The sequence below is a fragment of the Cervus canadensis genome, chromosome 8, assembly GCF_019320065.1.
Source record: "Cervus canadensis isolate Bull #8, Minnesota chromosome 8, ASM1932006v1, whole genome shotgun sequence".
In the NCBI taxonomy this organism is placed as follows: domain Eukaryota; kingdom Metazoa; phylum Chordata; class Mammalia; order Artiodactyla; family Cervidae; genus Cervus; species Cervus canadensis.
The window spans coordinates 68,018,069-68,044,002 of NC_057393.1; the positions used below are offsets into that span (position 1 = coordinate 68,018,069).

Consider the following 25,934-nt stretch of genomic DNA (forward strand, 5'->3'; position numbering starts at 1 on the left):
TTTCAGAATATAAATATTTTAATCATTCAAATAGCAAGCTTAATATCTGTTTCAAATTCTTTATTATACACATCATGGTTGCACAATTTGAGGCTGGTTAAATACAATTGGTTTTCAATTTTTCTTTGAATATTTTCCAGATTACTACATGCAAGTGACCATGAAAATATTTGGCATTTTAAAATTTTGAAACTCTGAACAGGCACTTACATGAAGGAAAACATTATCATTCACAGATATCCACATTTATAACCGGGGCTCCAGCACATGGAACTTTTTGCCAGTTAAGCTGGTTACTGACCATTCTTCAAAGAGCCACAGTAGTAAAACAGGCTTAAAGAAACGTAATTTGGGTTACTTAGTTTACTCATAAAGTAAGGTTAACTAACAAGACTTGCACTGAAGTGTATAAAAAAATATTGGTACAAAAACCAATGAACCATAAGTGAAAGTAGTTTCATACATCAGGTTTTAGTTTCTACACCCCATATTTAGTGTATCTGAGATCAGACCCCATGCATAGCATAAAAACAGATGACTGTAACCTTCTTTTTTAGAGGCTTTGAACAATGCTTGAATTTAATGTTAAAAAAATTTAAACATAGTGGACAAAGAAGTTTAAATTTGAGTTTGAACTAGTCAAGGTTCTGATTTAACAAATGTGAAATTGTCCAGATCTGGATAACTACATGCTTCACCAGTTCTCCTGAGTGCCCTCATCCTCAATTTTCTCCTGAAAAGAGAATATTTGCAAGAAAGTTTATATTTGTGTACATGTGCTAAAAAGATTCCTTAAATCAAAAAAACTTTTTTCAAAGTATTATGGAACAATCATATAGTTTTAACAAATTCTAAACTGCCAACATAGAATCCACTCCACACTGCAGAAAACATACAGTGGTACCTGTTGGACAGCAGTAGCAAATGGTTACTTAATATGGTCCCCCCCAAAAAAAAAGCTGCAATGACATGCTACATAATCCCTTAGGGGAAAAATTTAATATACCACAGAAGATTTCAAAGAGAACAAAATTCAGGAAGCCATGGAGTGGTAGACTCAGAGGTACCTACAGTGAAACACTCGTATGCATTTCTCAAACACATATAGAAAAACATAAATGTAATTGTTTTCAAAAATATTGAGATGCCATGTTTTAAATCTTTGCAGGCTGTAAGGGCTACTCAGGTTTTCTAATTTTATTTGAACACAATTTTTTTTGCATGTAGAAAGAGTAAGAGGTAATCATTAGCATGAGAAAGGAGAAGAAAATTGATAATCAACATTATGCAGAAAAAAAGCACAAGTACAAATACCAACCTACTCACATGAAAATCTTTATAATGTTTATGCTGATGTATATCTGAGTGCTTATTATCAAAGTGTGCAGTTAAAAAAACAAACAACCAAAAAACTGCAGTTTAAGAAAGTTCCAGTGTTTCAAAGAAAGCGGTTTTTTAAATGTATATACACGAAGAACAGTTATGTCATAAAATAAATTCAGCACTGTAAGATAAAGGAAGACTATTATAAATGGAGTTTTGGCCTTTTCCCTGCCTGCACGCTGCCACCATCTCTAACCAGCCAAACCGAAACCTCCACGGGTATAGGAGGTTTTTTTTTCTTTTTTTTTCTCCCATTCAGTTCACATTTCAGGCTGCTCAGCAGATGCCTGTGATTCTGGTGATTCAAATCGCTGGTGAAAGTTTGTTCTCTGTTTCCTCAGTTTTTCAGGAGCTTTTCTCCACAAAATGATCTCCTAGAAAACAAACACATGATAACAAATTAGTATCCTCAAATTAATATTCTCGTATTATGCCTTAAATTTTCACCACAGAAATAATGCACTTCAATTTTAACCATAACAAAACTAACTTCTTCCCTACAAAAGCTCTACTCTTTTCCTGATGGACCTTTCTTCCAATTCTAATAATTTTCTAATAATGGGTCTCCCCTTCTGCCAACTCTGCTCCTCCAACCAACACCTATGTACACCACCACTATGAATCCAAACTGACACAAAGTTCTAGCTACTACTGCTTTAAAGAATTCCTAAAACCTGTTGTTTAGTTTGTTTCCCCTGTCCGTATCCAAATTCAAGCCCTTGTCACTATTTTAGCTTCCTGATAGATGGCTCTCCCTCCCTTGCCTGAAACCCTTTTTTAACCTGTCCTACCTGTCATTGCCAGACTAGTGTAAAACATTGCTTGGATGACTCTTCAGTAGCTCTCAGTTCCTCCTGGATAAATCTCCAACCCAGTGTTCAAGGTCCTCCACAACCATTATCCAATTTACTAACATCACTCTTCCCTACCAAGGTCCCAGTACCCCGCCAGCCAAACTAGGTTACTCTCTTCCTCTAACGCACCTTAAATTAAACCTTCCCTTCATCCTCCCCTTTATATTCTTCAAATTTTGATTCCTCTGCCTGTCTTACCCTAACCAATCCATCCTGAGATCTCTTCTAAACTCTTTTTTAAAAATAATAATTTTATTTTTGGCAGTGCCTGGTCTTTGTTGCTGCACAGGCTTTTTCTCAAGGTTCAGCGAGCAGGTGGTGGTGGTGGCGGTGTAGTCCCTAAGTTGTGTCCGACTCTTGTGACCCCATGGACTGTAGCCCACCAGGCTCCTCTGTCCATGGGATTTTCTCCAGGCAAGAATACTGGAGTGGGTTGCCATTTCCTTCTCCAGGGGATCTTCCCGACCCAGGGATTGCACCCCAATCTCCTGCGCTGCAGGCATATTCTTGACCACCTAAGCTAGGAGGGCAGCCCTCTCTAGTTGCTGTATGCAGGCTCCTCATTGTGGTGACTTCTGCTGTTGCGAAGCACAGGCTGCAGGGCATGCGGGCTTCAGCAGTTGCGGCACGCAGGCTCCAGAGCACAGGCTCGACAGTGGGGCACACAGGCTTAGCTGCTCCTCGGCATGTGGGGTCTTCCCAGACCAGGGACCAAACACCGCGTCAGCAGGAGATTCTTCATCCCTGAGCCACCAGGGCGGTTCATCTTCTAAAGTCTTAAGATCACTTGCTTCATGAAGTCATAGCGGCTGTTTGTTTTTTAACCAACGCAGCAGAATTTAAACATCTAAATGAATGACCATGGGAGGCATATACTACTCAATAAGGTCATAATATGTAACTGATTTGAAAATTGTAAATTTCACATAATCTAATTTGAAGTTATAAATCACCTATGTTTAATTATATAGCATTATGGCAACATTAGCAGAATAAGTTTTCTCTCTTCCAAATTGCTGTCAAACCATTATTTAAGTTTTCTGTTAATTATGTAATTTTTCTTTTTCCACATATATGCAATGTGAGAATTGTGAGGAAAAACCACATGTAAAAAGGTAGCTTTTATATTCTTCACAGTCCTCAGCACAGAATGCTTTCTTTTCTCCCTCCAGAATAATTTCCAATTTAGCTTTGAGCATTCAACTGACATTCGAATATTTATTACTCTGATACAGAACAGAGAAGACCATTCTAATCACAGGTTTTACTCAAAATTCACCAAAAGCTTTTAACTGATTTTCAAATGAGAGCAAATTTTATGATAAACATTTGGGTCATCTCAAAGACATTTATAAGAGGATTGTTTAATTAGGGAAAAATGGAAACCTGAAATCCATCAAGTGGATGCAGTCATGAAAAATGAAAGGAAATCTTTATTTGTTGATAAAGGAAATCTTTTTAAGACAGTACTGAATGAAAAAGCAAATTAAAGATCAATATGCATAATATGATCTAAAAACAAATATACAAATTTGTCTGGAAAACTATCACAATGGTGGTGGAATTTTTGTTGACCTTTATTTCATTGTTTTTTGCCTGATTTTTTAAAAAAACAAATAGCAGATATTGTTTTTATAAAAAACAAAAGTTTCAAGAGAAAAAAATAAAAGCCCTGCCAAATTATAGCCCATCCTGGAGTCCTGCAGAATGACTGGGAGGAGACTGATCACAACAGAGATCCATTCACGCCTTACTTCTGTGTCACACTTTCAGTGTTTTCATTCACTTAGAAACCCCCACTTGCTCAGTACAATAAAGCTTAGAAAAGTGAGTGCTTTTCTAGAACCACCACAGAACAAAATACCATGTATGTGGCTCCATACCTGCTGCTTGAAGTACCTTCTGTCTTCTTCATCAACAAGGACTAGATTCAAAAAGTACCTTACTGAAAATTTTTTGTTCACATCTCTCATTGTTGGAGTTGGGTCATATCCTGCTAAAAATAGTCTTATTGGAATTGATTCACCTAAAAGAAAAGCAATTTCTATTTAATTCTAAAGGATGACCAAATACAGTTACATAACACCTAATACTAAGCATTATAAAGACACTAACGCTTCAGTTCCTCCTGAGACGGGAGCATAACAAAAACTTTAGACCAGAGTTTCTTAGTCTTGACACTACTGACATTTTAGGCCCAATAATTCTATGTTGTGGGTAGGGTCATATACACTGTAGGAAGTACAGGGCATTCCTGGTTTCTGCCCACAAGATGCCAATTAACAGTCCCCAAATATGACAACCAAATATGTCTCCAGACATTGCCAAATTTCCTGTGGGGAGGAGGGAGTAAAAGTGCACCTAGTTGAAAACCACCAGCTCTAAAGTCAAATGCCTGGATTCGAATTCTAACTCCAGTCAAGTGTATCCATCTTATAAAGAATTTGTAAGGACTATGTGGGCTAATATATGTAAAAGCTTAAAACAGTGCCAGCAGTTAAGTTCTACCCTAGCACTTTTGTTACTTTCTGCTTTCATGAATTTTGCCATTTCTCATCATGTGTATAAATTCTTGAATACTTATTAGATTGCTATTTTTGGTGACTTGATGGCTTCTCTTTTCCTAAGAGTAATTACTGGCATATTCTGTTTTGAATTCTTTTTATGTAATATTTTTCTTATGTGTATCTATTTCCTTAAAGATATACAACCGAGGGCACGGAAAGGGAACAAAGGAGAAACCTCAGGTGAAACAAACATGCCCTGTTCCTGATCAATGATGGGTGCTAGCCCTAATTTATATAGGGCAGGCTGGAGGGAGGAGACAAAAAGTACAAGAAGAGGGGGCCAGATGGGTTGGGGCCACTCCTTCAGGGGTCAGCCCACCGTCATGCCTTGGGGGTGCACTATCCTTTGTTTACCAAATAAAACTAAGCTGTTAACTAGAGGGGGGAAAAAAGATATACAACTGGTTTCTTTACATAAGAATTTGTGGCTGCTGGAATTTTACTAAGTAATGTTGCATAACACACAAGTAACACAGGCATGAGTCTCGAAGTCAGAAAGGCCCGGGCTCCAACGCCAACTCTGCAATGATTATCTCTTGAAGGAAACCAAGAATATGTCACCAAAAAATGTGCCTCTTTGACATTAAAATTATTTCAGAGCTGAAGGCAATTACAGCAGTGAAAGCAAAAAAGAATCCCCCTATTCTGCCTAAAGGCAGGATATAAATTCTTTGATTGGAGACAGCCTCTCTTCAGCCCAGGGATGGCACCAGAGGAATCTGCAAACAAGCCTGCTCCGCTAGTTTCCTCCCACATATTTACCTTCCCATAGTCTGCACCCTTGGAAGCCTAAGCTGCTTTCATTTGCCTAGTTGATTCTCTCCAAATTTATTGTTATTCTGAAGATGCTATATAAGCTGAAATGCTAAGTCACTGCTTTGAGTTACTTTCTTGTTGAGGTTTCTCCTGCGTGATGTGCAATGCATGCACATAAACTGTTTTTCTCTTATTAACCTTTTGTTAAAGAATTCTAGCTGAAAATCTAAGTGGGTAGAGGTAGTTCTGCCTACCCTAACAAGTTTTTAACCTCTACATCTCAGTTTCAGGGATAAAATAAGGGCTACCACTACCTAACTCAAAGTGTATACGGAAGGGAACTTTAGAGCACCTGAGAATACAATGCCTCGTCAATAGTTGGCACTCAATAAATGGTTAACTACTCTCTGAAGTAATTACTAACAGAGTAAGAAAAAGCCAAAGACAAAAATTTAAAATGATAAATACTGGCTTCATTATCTTAGATACTGAAAATTATTTAGTAAGGGAGCTGCTTATTTTCTTGGGGGCTATATAGAACTCCAAAATCCCACAGAATGAATGCTCAGCTATACTGTACCTTATGTTCAGCATGAGTAAAAAAAGATTTAGAGAGAAACTCTTGTAACAGAAGACAAAATATTATAAATTCAGAACTAGGGAACAGATATACATAAATGTCTTTTCTAAATCCTAAATTTAAGCTGAGTAAAAAATTAAACCTTATTTCAAACCAGAAAGTACTACTACAGTCTCCTCAGTATTTATACAAAGATGATCTTAAAAATCATTGTAAGAATAATTGTAAGAATTCACATATTCACACTGAATAAATACTTTCAGGCTAAACTGCCATGAGCACTGCTATCTGCACCACCTATGACACAAAAGAAGTAGAAGAAAGCTTATTACCTTTAACTGGTGCACCATCCATTATTTCATATTTAGCGATTGTTTCTGTTTCTGTTGTGGTACTGGGTCCTAGGGCAATAATGTAAATGATATTAAATGTTGCTAGAATATAATTTCCAGGCCTACACCTTCTTCCTATTTTCTGACTACATTATTTTAGTCCTGACTTTCCCCCTTTTGTGAAAATGTTGATCATTCTTTTCTATTTCTTGATCTACACTTATTTACCACCCAACTGAGGTCTCACTCCCTTCTTCTCAAAGGTAATTCAGTAGACGCCTGAAAAACTGCAGGGGCTGAAGTCCTTCCTATGCAGATTCAACCAACTGCAGATCATACAGTAGTGTAAAATCTACTACTAAACAAAATCCACTGTAAGTGGACCAACGCATTTCAAACCTCGTGTTATTCACAGGTCAACTGTATACGCTCAGAAATAATCTTCACAGACTTCCTTCCATCATTTCTAACATCTGCTAAAATAGAAACCAGAAAGGCACAGCAGTGCACCGACATGCTGGTTTTCTCTCTAACACCCAAAATGTCTTCTCTTGTTAACTTTAACAGAGATAAAATATCAAAGTGAATACTTAATTGACATATAGTTCTTTATGAAGAGTCAATGATACAAGTTTAAAAAGTACAGCAAAACATATAGTAATGATCCCAATGTTGTAAAGTATATAACATACAAAGACTAAGTTCTTTTCTGGATTATGAGTACAAATTATTTCTTATTTAAAATTTTCTAGAACACCCAAACATAAATTTTATAACTAGAAAAAAATGTTTAAATAATTTTTTAAACAACAAATGGGGAACTGGAGTTTGGTTTTAATATCTTTAAATCACTTTAGCAGGTAAAAAATGGAGATTAAGAAACTACAGATGTTTATGACATCAATTATAAATTCTTAAAAAGTGGTGCCTAAAATTCTTTTTGGCAGAAAACCAGGAAAGTTAAAGGGAACAAATTAAATCTATATACTAATTAAAACTAGGGGAAAAAAGAGGCAGTTCCTTGGAGATCCAGTGGTTAACACTTTGCACTTCCACTGCAAGGGGCATGGATTTGATCCCTGGTCAAGGAACTGAGATCTCAGAAGATCCATAGTGCAGCCAAAAAAAAAGAAAATTTAAAAAGCAGTTTTGAACCAATAAATGATTTGGAGTAACTCATCAGCTATCTGGAGAAAAGTAAAGCTGGACCCATAGCTGTTTCTTGCTTACATCAGAACAAATTCCAAATGAATTAAAACTTTAAACAAAATTCCTTAACTATAATGTATTACTTTAGTAGAATCAAGCACAGAAAATTATTTTTAGAACCTCAATGTAAAAAAGGCCTTTCTCGCTGTGGTACAAAAGCCAGAATCCATAAAAGGAAAAACTGACAAATGTGACTTACACAAATGTCAAGAACTTCTACATGGTAAAAACTACTGTAAGCAAGACAAACTGGGGAAATTTTGCTGCTCTTAATACAGAAAATGGGATTGATTTCTCTAATATATAAAGAGTTTCTACACATCAAAAGGAAAAGACTAATAACTCTATAGAGATGGGGCAAAGGATATGGGTAGGCAGTTTATAGGAAAGAAATACAAACGGCTTTTATACACGTGAAAAGATGTTCACCCTCACTCAGAATGAGAAAAATGAATCAAAACTACAATGGGGAACCTCTTCCCCACTCCCATGAGATCAGCTAAAAGTTCTATAACATTGTGCTTATGAGAACACATGGCAAAAAAAGGCACCTTCCTACATTCATTGCTGGTAGTAATGCAAATTGGTACAGTCCGTAAAAAGGACAAACTGATAGTATTAATCAAAATTACAAATGAATATACCCTTGGAAACAGCAACTCCACTTCTAAGATTTTATTTTGCACATAAACCAACATATGTGAAATGATATTGTTAACTGAAGTGTCTCTACAGTATGCACTGTACATAACCACTTGACTAAAAGGAAGGGTGTAATAAAGAGGCACTTGCATGTGTATGAATAAATGTTTAAACGACTTTACAACTTGTATCACCTATGAGTAGCTGGAATACATAAATAGGACACTTATTACTGTATGATCATTCACATTTTATTTTTGAACCATGTGAATTATCTACTCAAAAACTAATTTTTCAAAACATAAATGAGTAACTCACTGCCAGCAATATTAAGTATCAAAGTTAGTATCCAAGGTGGATATTTAAGTTTAAACAGTATTTTAAGATTTTAAAATTTCAACTAAAATGAACTTCAATTCAAGTACCCTTTAACTTACCAATTCCTGTGATCTCTTTTTTAATCAGTTGTAACTCCATATGTTGGATTTTTATTCTTACTAATAAGAAGTAAATTTTTCCAACAATCACATCCTTTAAATGATACCTTTAAGGAAAGAATATTTGTCACTTACTAAATGTCAGTTTACCAAACAAAGAGTGAAATATGTCCTGAAAAGGTTTATTAGATATCTGTAGGATAATTACTGAGTTCCCTGATGGCTCAGAGGGTAAAGCATCTGCCTGCAGTGCAGGAGACCTGGGTTTGATCCCTGGGCTGGGAAGATCCCCTGGAGAAGGAAATGGCAACCCATTCCAGTATTCTTGCTTGGGAGAATCCCATGGATGGAGGAGACTGGTAGGCTACAGTCCACCGGATCACAAAGAGTCAGACACGACTGAGCAACTTCACTTAGGATAAATACTATTTAAGAATAACATTCTGGCTATTCATGTATTTAATGTTCCTTTTTTTTCAAAACAGTATTCATCATTTTACTATAAAAATTAGGAAAAAAAAAACTTTTACTCAATCATCAGTAAACCTCAGAGGGAAAAATTAGTCAGAGTAATTGTTAGTCACCTCTTTAGAGGTCAACTTCATTTCTAAAGAACTTAAGCGAGGAAAATTAAGATTTTTATGCCTGAAAATGTTTGGCATATGAAGATGTTCCGAACATTTAAAACTTTATACATTTTTTTAGTGTATTATTCCAAGTGCTAGAATAGTGCAGTTAAAAAATCACAGAGACTCCATAGACTTGAGTTTCTTGCTGTAATACCTAATAATCAAAGACTTTTCCCAAGAATCTTGAAATAATGTGGTAATAAACCTGGGAACTTCTGTAATTCCCAGAGGGCTTTTTTTTTAAACCTTCTCTCAGGTTTGAATCTCAAAATAATATCCCAAGAGTTGACTAATGCAATTATGTCTCTCTGAAGGGAGACTTCCAGTGACAAGTTTTAGGTCCTAAACTAATAATTTTATCAACAATATAATTTAAGACTCTGAACACATGTATATCACAATTTCAGTGATATAAACTGGGACATGACAAGCAATAAAAATCATGTAGGGCTTCCCTAGTGGCCCAGTGGTTAAGAATCCACCTTGCAATCCAGAGGACACAGGTTTGATGCCTGGTCTGGGACCATCTCACATGCTATGGGGCAACTAAGTCTGTGAGTCTCAACTACTGAAGCATGCTCACCATAAAGCCCGTGATCCATGACAAGAGAATCCACTGCAATGAGAAGCCCACACACCTCAACTAGAGAGGAGACCCCGCCCGCAGCAACAAAGATCCAGCACAGTCAACAATACACAGATATATTTTTAAAAATTCATATACCAGAAGAGTGTACAGGAAAAGGATAAAAGAATGACCATTCTTCAACAAACAAACTTTAATGAAAAAATAAATAAAAGGGAAAACATAAAACAGATTTAAGTATCAGAAAACGAAATGTTTTTTGATTAGTGTGTTTGTTAAGTGAGTTTGGATCCACTGGATTTGAACAAATCTTGTTTGGATACTGACATGAACAAACTTTATAAGTCATTTAAGGAAATGAATACTGACTAAATATGTGAACATGTTAAGAAATTATTAATATTTTTAGATATATACTTTGGTGAAAGTTTAAAAAGACATTAATAAATAAAATTAACAGCCCATTTCTGAAAAAAACACAACATATATAAATACATATGCCCCCTCCCACGGAAAGCTATACAAGAGTATATTAATAGTGGTTAAGTGGTAAAGGTGAAAATATGTGGTATTTTTATTTCCCTTGACTTTTCTACATTGTCAATTTTTTTTAATAATAAAAAAGTACTGAAATGTAGTCAGAAAAAAAGAGCATTTTTGCTTATTTTTAAAGAGATGACCAGCTAAAATGATGCCGAGAGTAAGATAAATTTTCACAGATTTACAGAATTAGCTGCCTTCTGAGATGGTGAGATCCTCTATTAAAAAACAGCCAAGTGGAGTCTTACCAGGAATAGAATACGAAAGACATCTACACCAAGTCAAATTCCTACTAAAACAAAACCAAATTCCTACTAAAGTTTCTTTCAGTTAGGAGATTCTGATGGTCTGTTAACATCAGATTAATGTCTATTCTACCCTTTCTTTGACCAATTTACAAAGACATAAAAGGTTTATTTCTTAATTTTCCCTGACTATTTATCTGTTTGTAAAAGGTACTTACTTTGATTTATTATATTCAAATTCAATGTGTAGACAATCTTCAATGCCCACTTCCATCTTAATAGAGTTGTTGACATCAGGATAGGTAGCAAGCTGGTGAACAATAAGATCATATTCTTTTACCAAGTCTGTCAGTCTTCTTACTATTGTCACTTTAAGAAAATACCTACAAAAGTTAATGGAGAGAACAAGTTAAATCTCCTGTGAGATATCTTAATGTTTTAAATAAGCAAACATTAGCTTTCTCCTTCCTGAAATTCCTTAGGGATCAATTTACTTCATGAAGAAGTTTTCATTTTTAAATAAATGCCTTCACAATGGAAAAAATACAAAGTTCAATTTTAAGAAGAGTGGACATACTTTTTAGATCAATTTGGAGTACTACCATCAAGCTTATTTGAGGACATCTCTCTAGATTGATTATTATTTTTTTTTCTACATCACTTCTTAACCATAGACTAAATGAGATTCATTGAGAAACTAATGGATTTAGAGGGTAATTCCATTTACAAGACAAATGAAGTATCTAAGAAACTGAGGTACATACAAGGGAAGTATATGACTAAAACTTCTCCTAATGGGATTCTCTGAATCCTACAGAGGGCTTCCCAGGTGGAACAGTGGTAAAGAATCCACTTGCCAATGCAGGAGACCCAAGAGATGCAGGTTCGATCCCTGGGTCAGGAGGATCCCCTAGAGTAGGACATGGTAACCCACTCTGGTATTCTTATGTAGAAAGTTCCAAGGACAGAGGAGCTGGCAGGCTACAGTCCATGGGGTCGCAAAGAGTTGCACATGACTGAGCGAGCGCACACACACACACACACACACACACATACCCTGATAGAAGGATCTTATTACATACACACACATACACATACACACACACACACACACACACACACCCCCTGATAGAAGGATCTTATTACATCAGATCTGCATTAGCCAGACAAAAAATATATATACATTTGAGAGAATTTTCAAAATCTTAAGTCTTCCAGTCCAAAATTATAATTAGAAGTTCAAGACATTCAATAGTAGTCATTACCTTCTGGTTTGTGTAACATAAAATGTAGACAAAATCAATTCATACCTTAAGCGGACATTGGCACCGATGTAAGATTCATATGGCTTTTCAACTTGCATAAATTCAAAATCATAACTTCTGCTCTGAGTCAGTTCTCCAGGTAAGGCTAGTTCTTTCACTAGGTTTACAAATTCGTGAGTATTACTCTTGTCATTGAAAAGCTCTAAGAAATTTTAAAAAGTGAAAGACCAATTATGTTTGATATCCATCTCATCAAAACCCAAACTTCTACTTCCAAAGCAAGTAATTTTTATCAAAATAATTACTTGGATTTGCCTTCACTTTAAATATCAGAGCTATGATCTGAATTCCATTATCCTATTTTGCTCCACATAGGCATAAAAAAATTCAAGTGGTATAGCAAAATGAAAATTTCTGTTATGAAAGAATTCATTCCTTTAGTGTGGTTAGGATTTGCCCAATAAAGTTTAACTCCTGCTAAAGCAAGAAATATATGTATGGAAACATACAAAAGTTGATCTAAGTTAAGAAGAAATTACAACTTTCCAACAATTCACATGGAATTTTCTGTTGACAGGTGAGTCTGGCTACAGGTATAAAAGTTAGGAAGACAAATGGCATGAGTAATTAGCAAGTGAAGGATGAAGGTGACACAGCTAATTGTGAATAAAGCTGGTGAAAAACCTAGGCAGATGGAAATTTCAGGGAGTCACCTAATTTCCTTGAGTTATTTTTCAAGACTGGTAGCTTACATAATTCCTCGCACCTTTAATAATCAGATTTCATCACAAGTAAATGCAGCATGAGTCAAATATCATTTAATAGAATTAAAAGAAACATGATTATTTAATGTTTATAAAATAAATCCTTTTATTATGCAAAATCAATTCCTTCTTTCCATAAAGCTAAACTCTAATTCAATTATTTAACTGCCAAATGAAACTCTCTTCAAACTCAGTTAACAACAAAAAAAGTAATACTATTTTAAAACTCACCAATTTGACCTACAAATTCAATTCTAATTCCTTGGTGCTCTAGCCTCTTTCCAGGTTGCTTAAAGGCTAGGTTCACCTGCCAAAACATGAAATTATAAGAGATGTTAACAATCCTTTGTGGGCCTACTAACAGATTCCTTCCAGATGAATATAATATATAAATACTTCAGGTGTTCATTTCTGAAGTCTGAGAAACCACCACATACCTAGATTATGATGACCTTATAGCTCCAAAGAAGGTAAAACTTACTCCTATACAATCACTAATGAACTTATTACTTATACGTACATTTAAAGCATCTGCTTTGTTAGGAAGGAATCTTTCTTTAGAGCTGGAGAACTACAAAGAATCAATAAAAGGGAAAACTTTCAACTATTCAAATACGTTTTCTGGTCAAATAGTTAAACAATTCTATAATAGCATCTTAATATAAAGGTTATTAATAATTCCAAGAACTGACCTAAAAGATCACTTTCAGCTTTTTATAGCCAACCATATATTGCTATAATTTTTGATATTAAAAGCAACAGTTATTGCCCTGAGTCTGCTACGCATCCTAAAAATAGAATGTCTAAAGATTTAAATTTTGAGTATGATATAGCTTACATACTTTTGAAATTAAGTATATAATCTAAAATCCCTAAATTTGTATCTGCTAAATGGAAACCTTAATATTATATATTTTGACAAAATATAAAGTACACAGATATTAAAAACAAAATTTCAACCATTTAAGGATTAGCTAAAATTTAAAAAAAAACATACTCCCAGGTTTGTTCTTTACTGTAAAAAATATTGGTAATGTGACTCTTAAAAGCTATTCTTTCAAACAATGCTTCTCAATAGAAATCAAGAACCAATAGAAAGAAGTTCAAATACTTCTGTTTATAAACTACGTAATTAAAATATTCATGCTTCTATATCTTCTACATCTATAACCAGGATGAATTAAGTTATTCACCTTCCAAACTAATATGTCAGAAAAAGAAGTAAATAATTAAATTGGAGTATATCACATGATAGAGTATAATTAAAGTATAAAAATAATAAGGTCAAAGAATTTTTAATGATGTGGGAAGATGTGCATGATATGTTACATGTAGGAAGCATGGTCAAATTGTATACAAGTATAATGCCAATTATATATTTTAAACTACAGAAAAGAAAAATTCTACGGGTAATTCTGTTTCCTTCTTTGCAGCCTTTTTTTTGACAAACAGCAATTAAGTTTAACTTTAAAAAGTATATGCTACAGGAGTCCCAAGACAATTCAATGGGGAAAGAACATTCTTTTCAACAAATGGTAGTAGAACAACTCAATCTCAACATACAAACAAAGAAATTGGATCCCTACCTCACATTATACATAAATATTAATTCAAAATGTAGCAAAGACCTAAATGTAAGAGCTACAGTTATGAAATTCTTAGAAGAAAACACAGGTGTAAATCTTCATTATCTCTGATGGGAGACTTTCTCAAATGACACCAAAAGCATGAGAAGTGAAATTTTAAAAAAAGATAAATTGGACATCATCAAACAAAAAACTAGTGCTTCAAGATACCATCAAGAAAGTGAAAAGACAACTTACAGAAGTAGAGAAAATGTCTGCAAAATATTACTGATAAAGGACTTGTATCTAGAATACATAAAGAACTCTTACAACTCAGTGATCAAAAGACAAATAACCCAATTAAAAATGGTCAAATAAATGAACAGACTTTTCTCCAGAGATGATATACAAACAGCAATAAGCACATGAAAAGATGCTCAATATTATTCATCATTAAAGGAAATGCAAATAAAAACCATATGACCACTTTTTACCCACAAAAAAATAATACAGACAATAATAAGTATTGCCAAGAATGTGAAGAAACTGGAACTCTCATACACTGCTGGAGAGAATATAAAATGGCACAGCTGCTCTGGAAAAGTCTGGAAGTTCCCCTAAAAGTTAACACATGACCCAGCAATTCCATTCTTAAGTCTACACTCCAGAGAAATGAAAACACAGTCACACAAAAACGTATACACAAATGTACAGAAATGTTAATAAATAGAAACCCAAGTATACTCAACTGAAATGTCCTCTACTGAAGGATGAAGAAATGTACATCCACACACTAGACAGATATATACTAAAATATCATTCAGCCATAAAAAAGAATCCTGCTTTGATAAATGCTACAACATGAAAGAACTTTGAAAACATTATGCTACATGAAATGAGGCAGACACAAAAAGACAGATCTTGTGTAACCACTTACATGAAATAGAAGAAGCCCAGAACAGACAAATTTACAGGGAAAAATAGTAGGCTAGAGGTATTCATGGACTGGGAGAAAAGGGAAAAGGACAGCTATTGCTTAATGAGTACAAAGTTTCAGTTCAGGATGATGAAAAAATTTCAAAATAGTGGTGATGATTGTACAACATTGTGAATGTGATTAATGCTACTGAATTATATACATTAAAAATGGTTAAAACAGCAAATTTTATTATATTATTGACCAAAAGTTTTCTTAAAAGTAATAAACCTTGAAGACATCATGCTAAGTGAAAGAAGCCAAACACAAAGGCGGCATGTTGTATGATTCTATTTACATGAAATGTCCAGAACAGGCCAAATCCACAGAGAAAGAAAGTACATCTGTAGATTAGTGGATGTTAGGAGTCTTAGTTCACTCAGGCTGCTGTAACAAAAAAAACCACAGACTAGGTGGCTTAAAAACAACACAAATTTACTGCTAACAGTTCTGGAACCTGTGAAGTTCAAGATCAAAGCACCAGCAGATTTGGTGTCTGGGAGAGTTTGCTTTCTGGTTCACAGATGGCTGCCTTTTCACTATGTCCTCACATGTCAGAAGATGCACACAAGATTTCTTTGAGGATGCTAATCCCTTTCGTGAGGGCACAGCCCTCATGACCTAATCATTTCCCAAAGCCTCTCCCCGTCCCGCTCCACTCGGCCCCACCCCACCTCCAAGTACATCATGCTAGGGATTAGGTTTTAACACATGAATCTTATGAGGACACCAACATTTAGTACATGGTGCCAAGTGAATGACTGCTGATGTTACGGTGTTTCCTCTGGGTGATGAACACATTATGGAATCAGCGAGTGATGACAGCTGCACAGCTCTGCAAGAGTCGTGAAGATCCCTTAGCTGCATATACTCAGTAGGGCGCATTTATGATATGCGAACTATAACTCAGTAAAGCTACTTTCTTAAAAAAAGAAATCAAAGTATATGTCACAAATAAAACAATGGAATAGAACAGAGAGGCTGAAACAGACTCATACAACCTCTGGTTAATGACAAAGGTGATGCTACAATGCAGTGGTGGAAAGGATGGCTTTTTCAATAAATGTCCTGGGTCAATTAGATATCCATATGGGGAAAAAAAAAATAAGTAGCCCTGACTCTTATGTCATAAAGACAAAATCAATTTCAAAAAACAGAGAATCTAAATGTGAAATATAAAACTACTTAAAATTATAGGAATAACAGAAGAATATCTTCATGCCCACAAGGTAGGCAAAGATGTCTTAAATAGGATACAAAAAGCACTAATGAAAAGGAAACACAACATTTGTAGAGTATATTATTATTTTATATTATACATTATACATTTGTCCAAACCCATAGAATATACATCACCACAAGTGAACCCTTAGGTAAACTACAGACTTTGGGTGACTATAATGTGTCAATGTAAGTTCATCCTTGATCAAAAATGTACCACTCTAGGGGCTGATGTCGATAATGGGAAATCTCTATACCTCCTTCTCAATTTTACATAAATCTAAAACTACTCTTAGAAAAAACCTGGAAAAAAAGGTATACATAGACAGCTCACATGTCAGGAATATTCTTGCTCTGGGTAGGATGTCAGGTCTTCCAGTCTCTAAGATTTTTTTTTCTAATACATGAAGTATTCTTCCTACAATGCATAACAAAGTTTGGAAATCAATGATTTAGTCCAACCTCAACTTACAGGTGAGATCCAGAAAGTTAAATGACTGCCCAGAGCTGCCTACCAAGACAGTGGTAAAGTCCAAGGCTAGATCTTCCAACCCTAGCCCAAAGATCTTTTAACTATATTCAGACATTTTACAAAGCCTAAACTAGTGTGGTAAGACTTGTTTTTGGTGGTGTTATGTCTATAAAATTTGAAAATCTGAGGTTCAGTCTCCCCCTAGAAAAACTAGATTGGTATCTCTACTCCTTCTAGTCAAAGTCAAAGTGAAGTCGCTCAGTCGTGTCCGACTCTTTGCGACCCCATGGACTGTAGCCCACCAGGCTCCTCCATCCATGGAATTTTCTAGGCAAGAGTATTGGAGTGGGTTGCCATTTCCTTCCACCCCTTCTAATCTCACCATATGAACAACTCATCTTTTCCATAGATCAAGCACTATTTACTTGTTTGATGTGTTCCATCCTTTTAATGAATTTGTCACTCTCTTTCAGATTTCTTCTCTTTCTCCCCATCATTTTAAAGGAAGAGTAAAGTAGAAAAGCAAAACATTTATTTCAGACTTAATACTAAGACACCAGTAAGTAGCAAAGGACCAGGATAGATGATGCAGTAAAATGGCTAGTAAACCTAAGTTCAACCTATCTAGTAACCAAAGAATGCTATCAAAGAATAGTATCATTTTTGCCTACAGAAATAGCAAAGGTTAAAAAGCGATCATATTCAACTCTACCCTGAGTGAAACAAGGTATTAAGTGAACATGAGATTTCATGCAAATTTTCCAGGTTAACATGTATCGATACCCTTCAAATATTCATGTCAAATATTCACGTCCAGCCACTTCTAGGAATTCATTCTAAGGAAATAATCTTATCCTACAGAAATCTGAAGAAAAATTTATGTATAAAATGTCTGTATTACTAAAGATATGGGGATGTACTACAAGCAATTTGAAAAATAGAAACTAGTTAAATATCCAACAGTAGGGAAAAGGTATGTTTAACATATTACATATACATAAACATTACTTAATGCAGAGAGACTAGGAAGAAACACATTCAAATTTTAATAGTGAGTTATTTCCATATGATGGGACTATAGATAATTATTTTATTTCCCAAATGGTTTACCATGTGTATGTATTACCTTAACAAGCAGGAGAGAAAAACTCTTAATGTTTTTTTAATCTTTTATATTTAGAAAAATTATTTCAAACATTTTATGATTTGATTTTATCTAGGATATTACCATTCTTCAGTATCACAAATTAATGAGTAGTAATCATATTCCATAAGGTATAAGAATAATCCTTGGCAAGGAAAAGGGGGAAAAGGTTAAACCACAGAAGGTATCACAAATGTATCTGACCACACATGGACACATTCTAAATGTGCTTAAATCCTCTACCGAGTATCAAGAAATGAGATCAACAGACACAATGACAGTAGTACAGACTGATAACCTACAAAGAACGAGAAAAAACTTTTAGAAAGCGGCACTAGAGAATTATCCCCAATCTCCATAACTCAATTCAAGGAGAAACAAACTGTGAGTGGATCACAGCCCTACTGTAGAAACTGTCTGAAGTGAAACAGATTCACATGGTCACAAACACAAAATTCTCCACACAGTTTAATTTAGACTCTGTCCAGTAACCATTTCAGTTTAAGACTCTTTCCTGCAAGTGTTCTGTTGAATCAAAGCTTTTAGCTGACCTTCTGAAAAACATTTTCCATCTCTAATAAAATCATTCAAATTTAGATACAGCACAAGGCACTTTCACGACTAATTCTAATATTCTACAACTAGATAATTCTCCAAACAAAATATTTACCTTTCCTGAAACAGATTCTCCATCATAGAAAAGATAGTGCTTTTCTACTTTGCCATCTTCAGTTTTCATTTCCGCCATTTTCCTGGTTTCCCCATCATTAAGGACAACGTCGATCTCACAAATGGGACCAAAAAATCCTCCAAGAAAACTCTAAAATAAAAGAAAAATTCTCACAATTGTTTTGTCAGTCACTACAGTTTAAAATTCAAACTTGATTACCTATAACCTAAAGTTAACCTATGAATTCAGGATGAAGTAAGAATTCATACCAAATACTGCATCAAAACGAAATAAATTTTGTAAAATATGCATATAGCTAATGCTGCAATGTACCCTTAAAAATTTATTGCAGATAAATTTGTTTTCTACCACAATAAAATAAAAAATGCCCCTCAAAACTAAACAAATTGAAACACACTATAATTTCAATCATTTCCACAAGTAACCACTATAAATACTAACATACCCCAAAAATCTATAAAATTAATCTTAACATCTGGATTTGAAAAGTTGCCTTTAGTTATACATCTTTGAGGTTCTTTCATTATACTGCTATAAGGAAACTCACACAATCCCAATTACTCATGAGTTATTACAATGTACTGCATATGGAAAACCTACTGCTATATAAGTCTGAATAGGATATATTGCGTTGTGTAAACCCTTGAAATAAAACTGGCTCTAATAGAGGAGACTAATTAAATTTGTTAATTTTTCTAAACAGAGTGTATAAGCCTTGTTCTGTAAGTCCTGAATATGACAGAAGTAAAGGAGACAAAGGTCAATTGCTTATGAATGGCAAAATGCATTAGCTGGAAATAATACAGAATCCATTGGGTATTCCAATGTCAGATATAGTTGTGGACTATTTTTTGTCTGCTATAAAAGCTAGTTTTCTAGTTGGTTTTTTTTTTGTTTTTTGTTTTTTTTTAATTTACACAGAGTTATCTCTTAAAAACATAAATCTGGGGACTTCCTTGGAGGCCCAGTGGTTTGGACGCCACGCTTCCATTGCACCGGCACAGGTTCGATCCCTGGTTGGGGAACTAAGATTTGGAATGCTGTGCAGTGCAAAAGAAAACCCAATCATATCCTTCAATGTGCTGGTGGCAGTATAAATTGGAACAACTACTTTAAAAAACAGTTGGCATTATCTGGGAAAGCTATATATATACATCAATGATCCAGCAATTATACCCCTAGATATCTACCCTAAACAGAAACTTACACACATAAACCAGGAGACCAATATAAGAATGTTCATAACATCATTGTTCACAACAGGCCTAATTAGGAAATAATCCAAATATTTATCAATGAGAAAATGGATACATACATTTTTATCTATATTCATACAGTGGGCAATGGAATGAATTACAGCTACAGAAAACAAAGATGAATCTCACATACATGTTGAGTGAAAGAGACCAGACACAAAAATACACACTGTATTATTCCATTTATTAAAAAATCAAAAACATGATGCACATTATGGTGGTATTAGAAGTCAGGAAGTGGTTGGAAGAAAGCACTGGGGTACTGTTAATGTTCTGTTTGGTTTTATCTGAGTGCTTAATACACAGGTATATTGCCTTTGTGAAAGTTCATCAGGCTGTACACTTATTTGTGCACTCTTCTATAGTTAACACTTACTTTAATGAAATGCTATTTTAAACATACATATATACAATGTATTCTCTAACATGGCCTATACATATCTTGCTCTATTCATCCCTCCAGCCACACCAGCCTCAAATGATCCAAGTTCTCAAATACGCCCAGTATCCTTCTTGTCCTAGACCAAGTAATCCTAACAAAGTCATCCTTTCACTGTGACTCACCTCCATAAAGAGGCCTTCCCTAACTTCCTAATCAAAACTGAATTCTCCAAATTTGGGAAGTGCAACGCCATGTAGGTTTACTTCATCATTTATTATAAAAATGTTAGTCACTCAGTCATGTCCAACTCTGCAACCCCATGGACTGTAGCCCACCAGGCTTCTCTGTCCATGAAATTTTCCAGGCAAGCGTACCGGAGTGGATTGCCATTTCCCTCTCCATGGTATCTTCCCAACCCAGGAACTGAACCTAGGTCACCTGCGCTGCAGGCAAACTATTTACCGTCTGAGCCACCAGCGAAGCCAATCCATTAGAATCTGTGTACTTACTGAGTACCTGACTCCCCAACTGAACTATAAACTTCATGAGGACAGAGACCTTATCCTTTGCTCAACACTGAAGACACAGTGGCCAGAGGCAGCATGTGGCATTTAGTAGAAGGCATTCAAATACTTGTTGATTGTTAATTTTGAGTAAAACACATACTGTCCTGAAAATAAAAAATAAATGGATACATAACTTCGCATGTTTGGCAAGACGAGCCCTCCCCCAGGAAGTTGGCATTGATGCAGTAGTAAAGTCTAGAGCAAGGAGCTTGAGTTAAGGCTCAATTCTGTGCTCAGGAGGAAGGGTAACAGCAAACAAGTTAACAATCCTGCTAAGGCTATGTGGATCACAGGGTGATACTATTAATATGATCAACAGAGACTGTGTTTTCCTAAATTCTGAGTTTGCTTCTTTGTTTTGGGTTTTTTTTTTTTTTTTGGCTACACCACACTGCTTGTGGGACCTTGGTTATCAAACCTGGGCCTTTGGCAGTGAAAACACAGAGTCCCAACCACTGGACCACAAGGAAATTCCTGCTTCTTTATTTTTATTAGTCCTTTATTAACAAAAGGATTATAATTTCAAGAAAGCAATTCAGTGAATTACCAGATTAGTACTTATACTCCAAATACACAAAGAGCAAATTTTCCTTTTGACAAGACATTTTGTCCCTTCCTAGTTAGCTTTCATACCCCAAGTTTTAAACTCACAACTTGCTCAAAATGGTGTACATTCTCCTAAGAGCTACAAATATGAGAATGTATAGCAGGTCAAAATCAGTCAGCTGATATTTACTAATCATCAACTAGCTGCAAAGCACTGATCCAGCAAAGGGGGCAGGTAGTGGGGAGCTGCCATGAGAGAAACAATTATGAAAGAACAGACGACGTCAGTCTCAAAATTTGAATTATAAAACCGAAGCAGGAAAATAAAATTTCTTTTTCTTATTCCCCCTTAATACTTCCTAGAGTTAGTTCCAAGAAAAATGAGATTTGAAAACTGTAAGAATTGTTTTACAAATGAAACGAAATATTATGGTCACTTTTTCCCACATACATAATGCTTAACATATACAACTGAACTGGGATTTGAGAGTTGATATTAAAAGATCAATAATCAAAAATAAAATATCAAAGTTGCCACTAATTAAAAGGGTATAAAACAGACTTAAAAGTACATACTCTTCACAATTAACTAACGACAATTAGTAATTGTAAACAGTAAGTCTTGTTTTGACACCATATGTAAAACTTAAAAATTGTTAGGCATTAAAAATATGTAAAAACTATCTGTTGTCCTCAATCATTTTCTGCATGCATGAAGTATTTCATAAATAGTGGTTAGGACTCAGCGCTTTCACTGCCAAGGGCACAGGTTTGATCCATCCCTGGTCAGGGATCTAAGATCCCACAAGCCACCTTGTGTAGCCAAAAATTAAACAAAGTTTTTATTTCAAGATGTGCATCTTCTTGCACATCCTGTCATTTCAAACAAAAAGTTACAAAATTTAAATCTTTTAAAAATTATTCACAAATGATAATATTTCTAATTTATCTAAAGAGGGAAAAATACAGAATTGTCAGAATAGTGAAGACTACAAGGCAAAGGAATAAAAGCCGTAAAGAAGGTTAGGATATATTAACATACACTTCTGCTGAAATTACAAGAGGCACTTCTGAAATCTTAAGAGGAAGACTGCCAAGATCTTTTAGAAAAGATATCTTCAAGTGTGTATTCAAAATATGGGATTTTCAGGAGCAATACTAGAAATTATACAAATTAAAACTCTTAGGTAGCCTTTAAATAACTACAGGGCAATATATATAACTAATTAAATATTAGAACAATTATTTTCACAGTTTTCTAATCGTATCCTAAACTTCACATCACTAACTTTAATCTAAAGATTTTTCACGTAATTTGTAACCCAACATTGAGCATTACTATCTAGCAAAATTACAAGTGGATGTTAAAAGACGAATTTTATAGCCCTCACTGAAGAAATTTCACTACATCCTTTGGATGTAAAGAAAGGCAACTCAAGCTGAGGCAGAAGAGAAGCTGTCAAAATTTATTCACTTAGTGCATACAGGAGCAATGAAACAGCAAATTTTCATACATATATTACACTTGTGCCTATTTCAGTGTTTTCAAGCTTTACAACTGTATCTGTTTCACGAGTAACTTGAAAATTGTTCTTGAAAATAATGCATTAAAGGAGTAATTTTAAATGTAAGCAAAAAATAGGAGGGCCTTTTACGTTTTCCTTGCAAATTATATTCAATTAAAGAAGCCATCTCTAACCCCCTGACTAGTCAAGGTCCCCCAATACTTCCTTCTTATCACAGCTGTTTTGTTTCCACGTTAAACAAATAATCACACAAATAAATGTTTATCTCCTGGACTATAAGCTACAAGAGAGCAGGGCTGACTCAGTCTTGCTCAGAGCCCCCGGGAGCGCCTAAGTATATCTGATGAAAAAAAGAGAAAAGGGCTCGAAGTTTAAGAAGGAACATTTCTGTGCTCCTTTTCTTTTTTAAATTTAAAGCAACTCGATTCCTGACTTTAAAATGTATTTATCAAATGTAACTTTTTCAAAAAATAAACCTAGCTTAGTCTTTAAGTCAAAAATCTCAAGCAGATTACGGAACTGGGTGAGCTCTGGGAAACCAGGTACTATTAAAGGAAAGTACACAGTAGGCGCTCAACATATGCATGCTAAGTGAACCAAGTAAATGAATATTACCATAAAATGAGTCAAATGAGATCCAATCTAGAGGAAATCGCCAACACACACAAAGCTAAACGCCATCGTGCTCACGCTTGTGCTTCCCACTAATTGTGGTGAAAGTACTGATTTCCCTCCCTCCTCTGCTCCCTAGGCCAGTTCAACATCCCAAAGAGACAAGTTTCCAGAATGGCTTGGTGAAGGAAATGAGAACCAACGTCTAAACCAGTGGGCACGAAACTACTGCCTTTGACTTAAACACGTCCTCCCCTCCAACGTCCTTTTCTTTTTCTCTCTCATTCTACAAGTGTCAACGTTAAGGCTAACCTAGGGTTAGGAAATCGCAGGGTATCACCATATGCTAGTTTAAGAAGAGAGAAAGAGAGGAAGCAAAAAAGATTCAAGGAGTTTATCAAGCGCCTGATCAACACTGGAAGAGAGTGACCAACTCCACCGAGTCCGGAACTGGGGGACTCTTGGGTCACCCCATCTGAAAGGAAGTGAGGCTGCCCAGGAGGAGCAGAAGGTCTGGCTACCTTGGAAGGGGAGGCGGCGGCGGGCCCGCAGAGGCGGGGTCCGAGTACCCAGCCACGGCCCCCCATAGCCGATCGAAGAACGCTGGCAGAGGCTCCGACATAGCCAGGAGAACGCCTCGTCACCCGCAGGTACTCGGGCCTCGCCGAGACCGGGAAGAAGCAGCGCAGCCCGCTCTTCCCTAGCCCCGCGGCGGCCAGACAGGCCTAACCCGGCTCCCCGCCCTGCCCGCCTACCCCCTCCTGCCGCTCCCAAGAGCCGCTCCCGCGACAGCGGGCCCGCCGTTGGCCGTCCCGCCGCGCGCTCCGGGACAAAGGCTGCGGACGAGCGCGCGGGCCCCCGTGCACTCACCATTGTCAGCGCTGCCGCCGCCGCCGCCGCCGCGTCCCCCCCACTTCACGCCTCTTCCCTCAGGAGAACTCCTAGCCCCAGCTCCCTCCTCCCAGGCGCCCGTCACGTGACCTCAGGCCGCCGGCCGCACGTGACCCGTCCTTTCCTTTCCTGCCCTCTCCTAGAACAGGCTCCCTCTGGGCCTCTCGCCCCGCCCTACGGGCCAGACTGGCCCTCGGAGGGGAGGCCGTTTGGAGGAGGGGCCTCGTGCTCCACCCCACGGCGGAGGGGGCGGGGTCACTGCGGTGGCGTCAAGGGGGCGGGGCCAGGGCGGACCAAGGCTCCCCAGGTCCTCCATCCTGTCATGTGACAGGCGGTTCCCTGACTGACTTTTTTTTTTTTTGCCACACCCAGTTCCTCTTCTTGCTGGAAATTTGAGCTGCTGGGAAAGAAGGTAGAAAAGGTTCTTGCGGGAGGCTCTCCCTGCGGATGGGTTATGGGGCCGCGAAGTTGAAGGCTGGCTGTTACCCGAGGCCCTGTTTCGTTAGACGTCGCAAGAGACTTGCTCTCTCAATGCCGGGAAGAGGCATTCTGCCACCATTCTCGAGCTTTGCCTAACTTATATCCTCTCCCTCAGAGAGCTTCTGAGTTTTGAGAACTTACTAGCTTTGTCACCTCTGACGAGACAATCCCCACCCCCGAAAAAGAGGGTACTACTTCCGTTGCTTCGAGAGATACACAGATGGCTCGTGAAGTATCAATCTCGAGCTGTGGCGGACTCAGAACAGTTGTACCGCCCTGCCATTCCGTGACGGGTAGAAAGCGTTCCTAACAGTCCGATGATGCTGCTCTAAAGTACTGTCTTTCAGTTCAGTCGCTCAGTCCTGTCCGACTCTGCGACCCCGTGGGCTGCAGCAGGGTGACAAATATACAGCCTTGAGGTACTCCTTTCTTGAACCGCATCCTAATCATTGTGTAAATTTAGAGGACATACCCCTGAGTGGAACGCTGTTTTAAGACATCAGAACTTACAGTTTTTCGCTACCACAGTGCACTCTATACAAAACCAAAGCAGGAAGAAAAAAAAAAATGACAGTCTGAATCCACCGGCTTTCCCATCATAACAAAACCACATCAAGTTCGTGATGCAGGGTCATTAAACAAGTCTCAGATTTAAGAGGCTGGAAATTAGAATATGGTCTCTAACCACAACATAATTAAACTAGAAATAACAAAAAGCCAGAAAATCCACAAATATTTGGAAGGTAAGCAATGTAATTCTAAACCTCTAAGTCAAAAAACACTTCAATGGGGATTTTTAAATGGTTTGAACCAGAAG

The 25,934-nt window shown here is 36.6% G+C and overlaps 1 protein-coding gene across 2 annotated transcripts; it reads right to left on the bottom strand.

The window, feature by feature from the left end:
* VPS26A (VPS26, retromer complex component A) lies at positions 1-24,768 on the bottom strand. Of its 2 annotated transcripts, none has more exons than XM_043476749.1 (9): positions 24,617-24,768; positions 18,838-18,987; positions 13,021-13,096; positions 12,071-12,227; positions 10,979-11,143; positions 8,761-8,867; positions 6,473-6,541; positions 4,121-4,263; positions 1-1,757 (listed from the first exon to the last, which is right to left on the bottom strand). In XM_043476749.1, exons 1-9 carry the CDS (start codon positions 24,617-24,619, stop codon positions 1,644-1,646), a joined length of 984 nt encoding a protein of 327 aa, XP_043332684.1. In that variant the 5' UTR covers positions 24,620-24,768; the 3' UTR covers positions 1-1,643. The 2 variants fall into 2 exon arrangements, with proteins under 2 accessions (XP_043332684.1, XP_043332683.1); XM_043476748.1 differs by lacking the exon at positions 24,617-24,768 and adding an exon at positions 24,268-24,456.
* Positions 24,769-25,934: the final 1,166 nt, after the last annotated feature.

Excerpts from the sequence above, each read along its gene's own strand:
- VPS26A (XM_043476748.1), bottom strand. The coding sequence starts at position 24,333 with ATGGGGGGCCGTGGCTGGGTACTCGGACCCCGCCTCTGCGGGCCCGCC. Across the intron at positions 18,988-24,267 it reads CCGCCGCCTCCCCTTCCAAG|AGTTTTCTTGGAGGATTTTT; the intron begins GTAGCCAGACCT and ends CTTTTATTTTAG. Across the intron at positions 12,228-13,020 it reads TGAATTTGTAGGTCAAATTG|AGCTTTTCAATGACAAGAGT; the intron begins GTGAGTTTTAAA and ends AAAATTTCTTAG.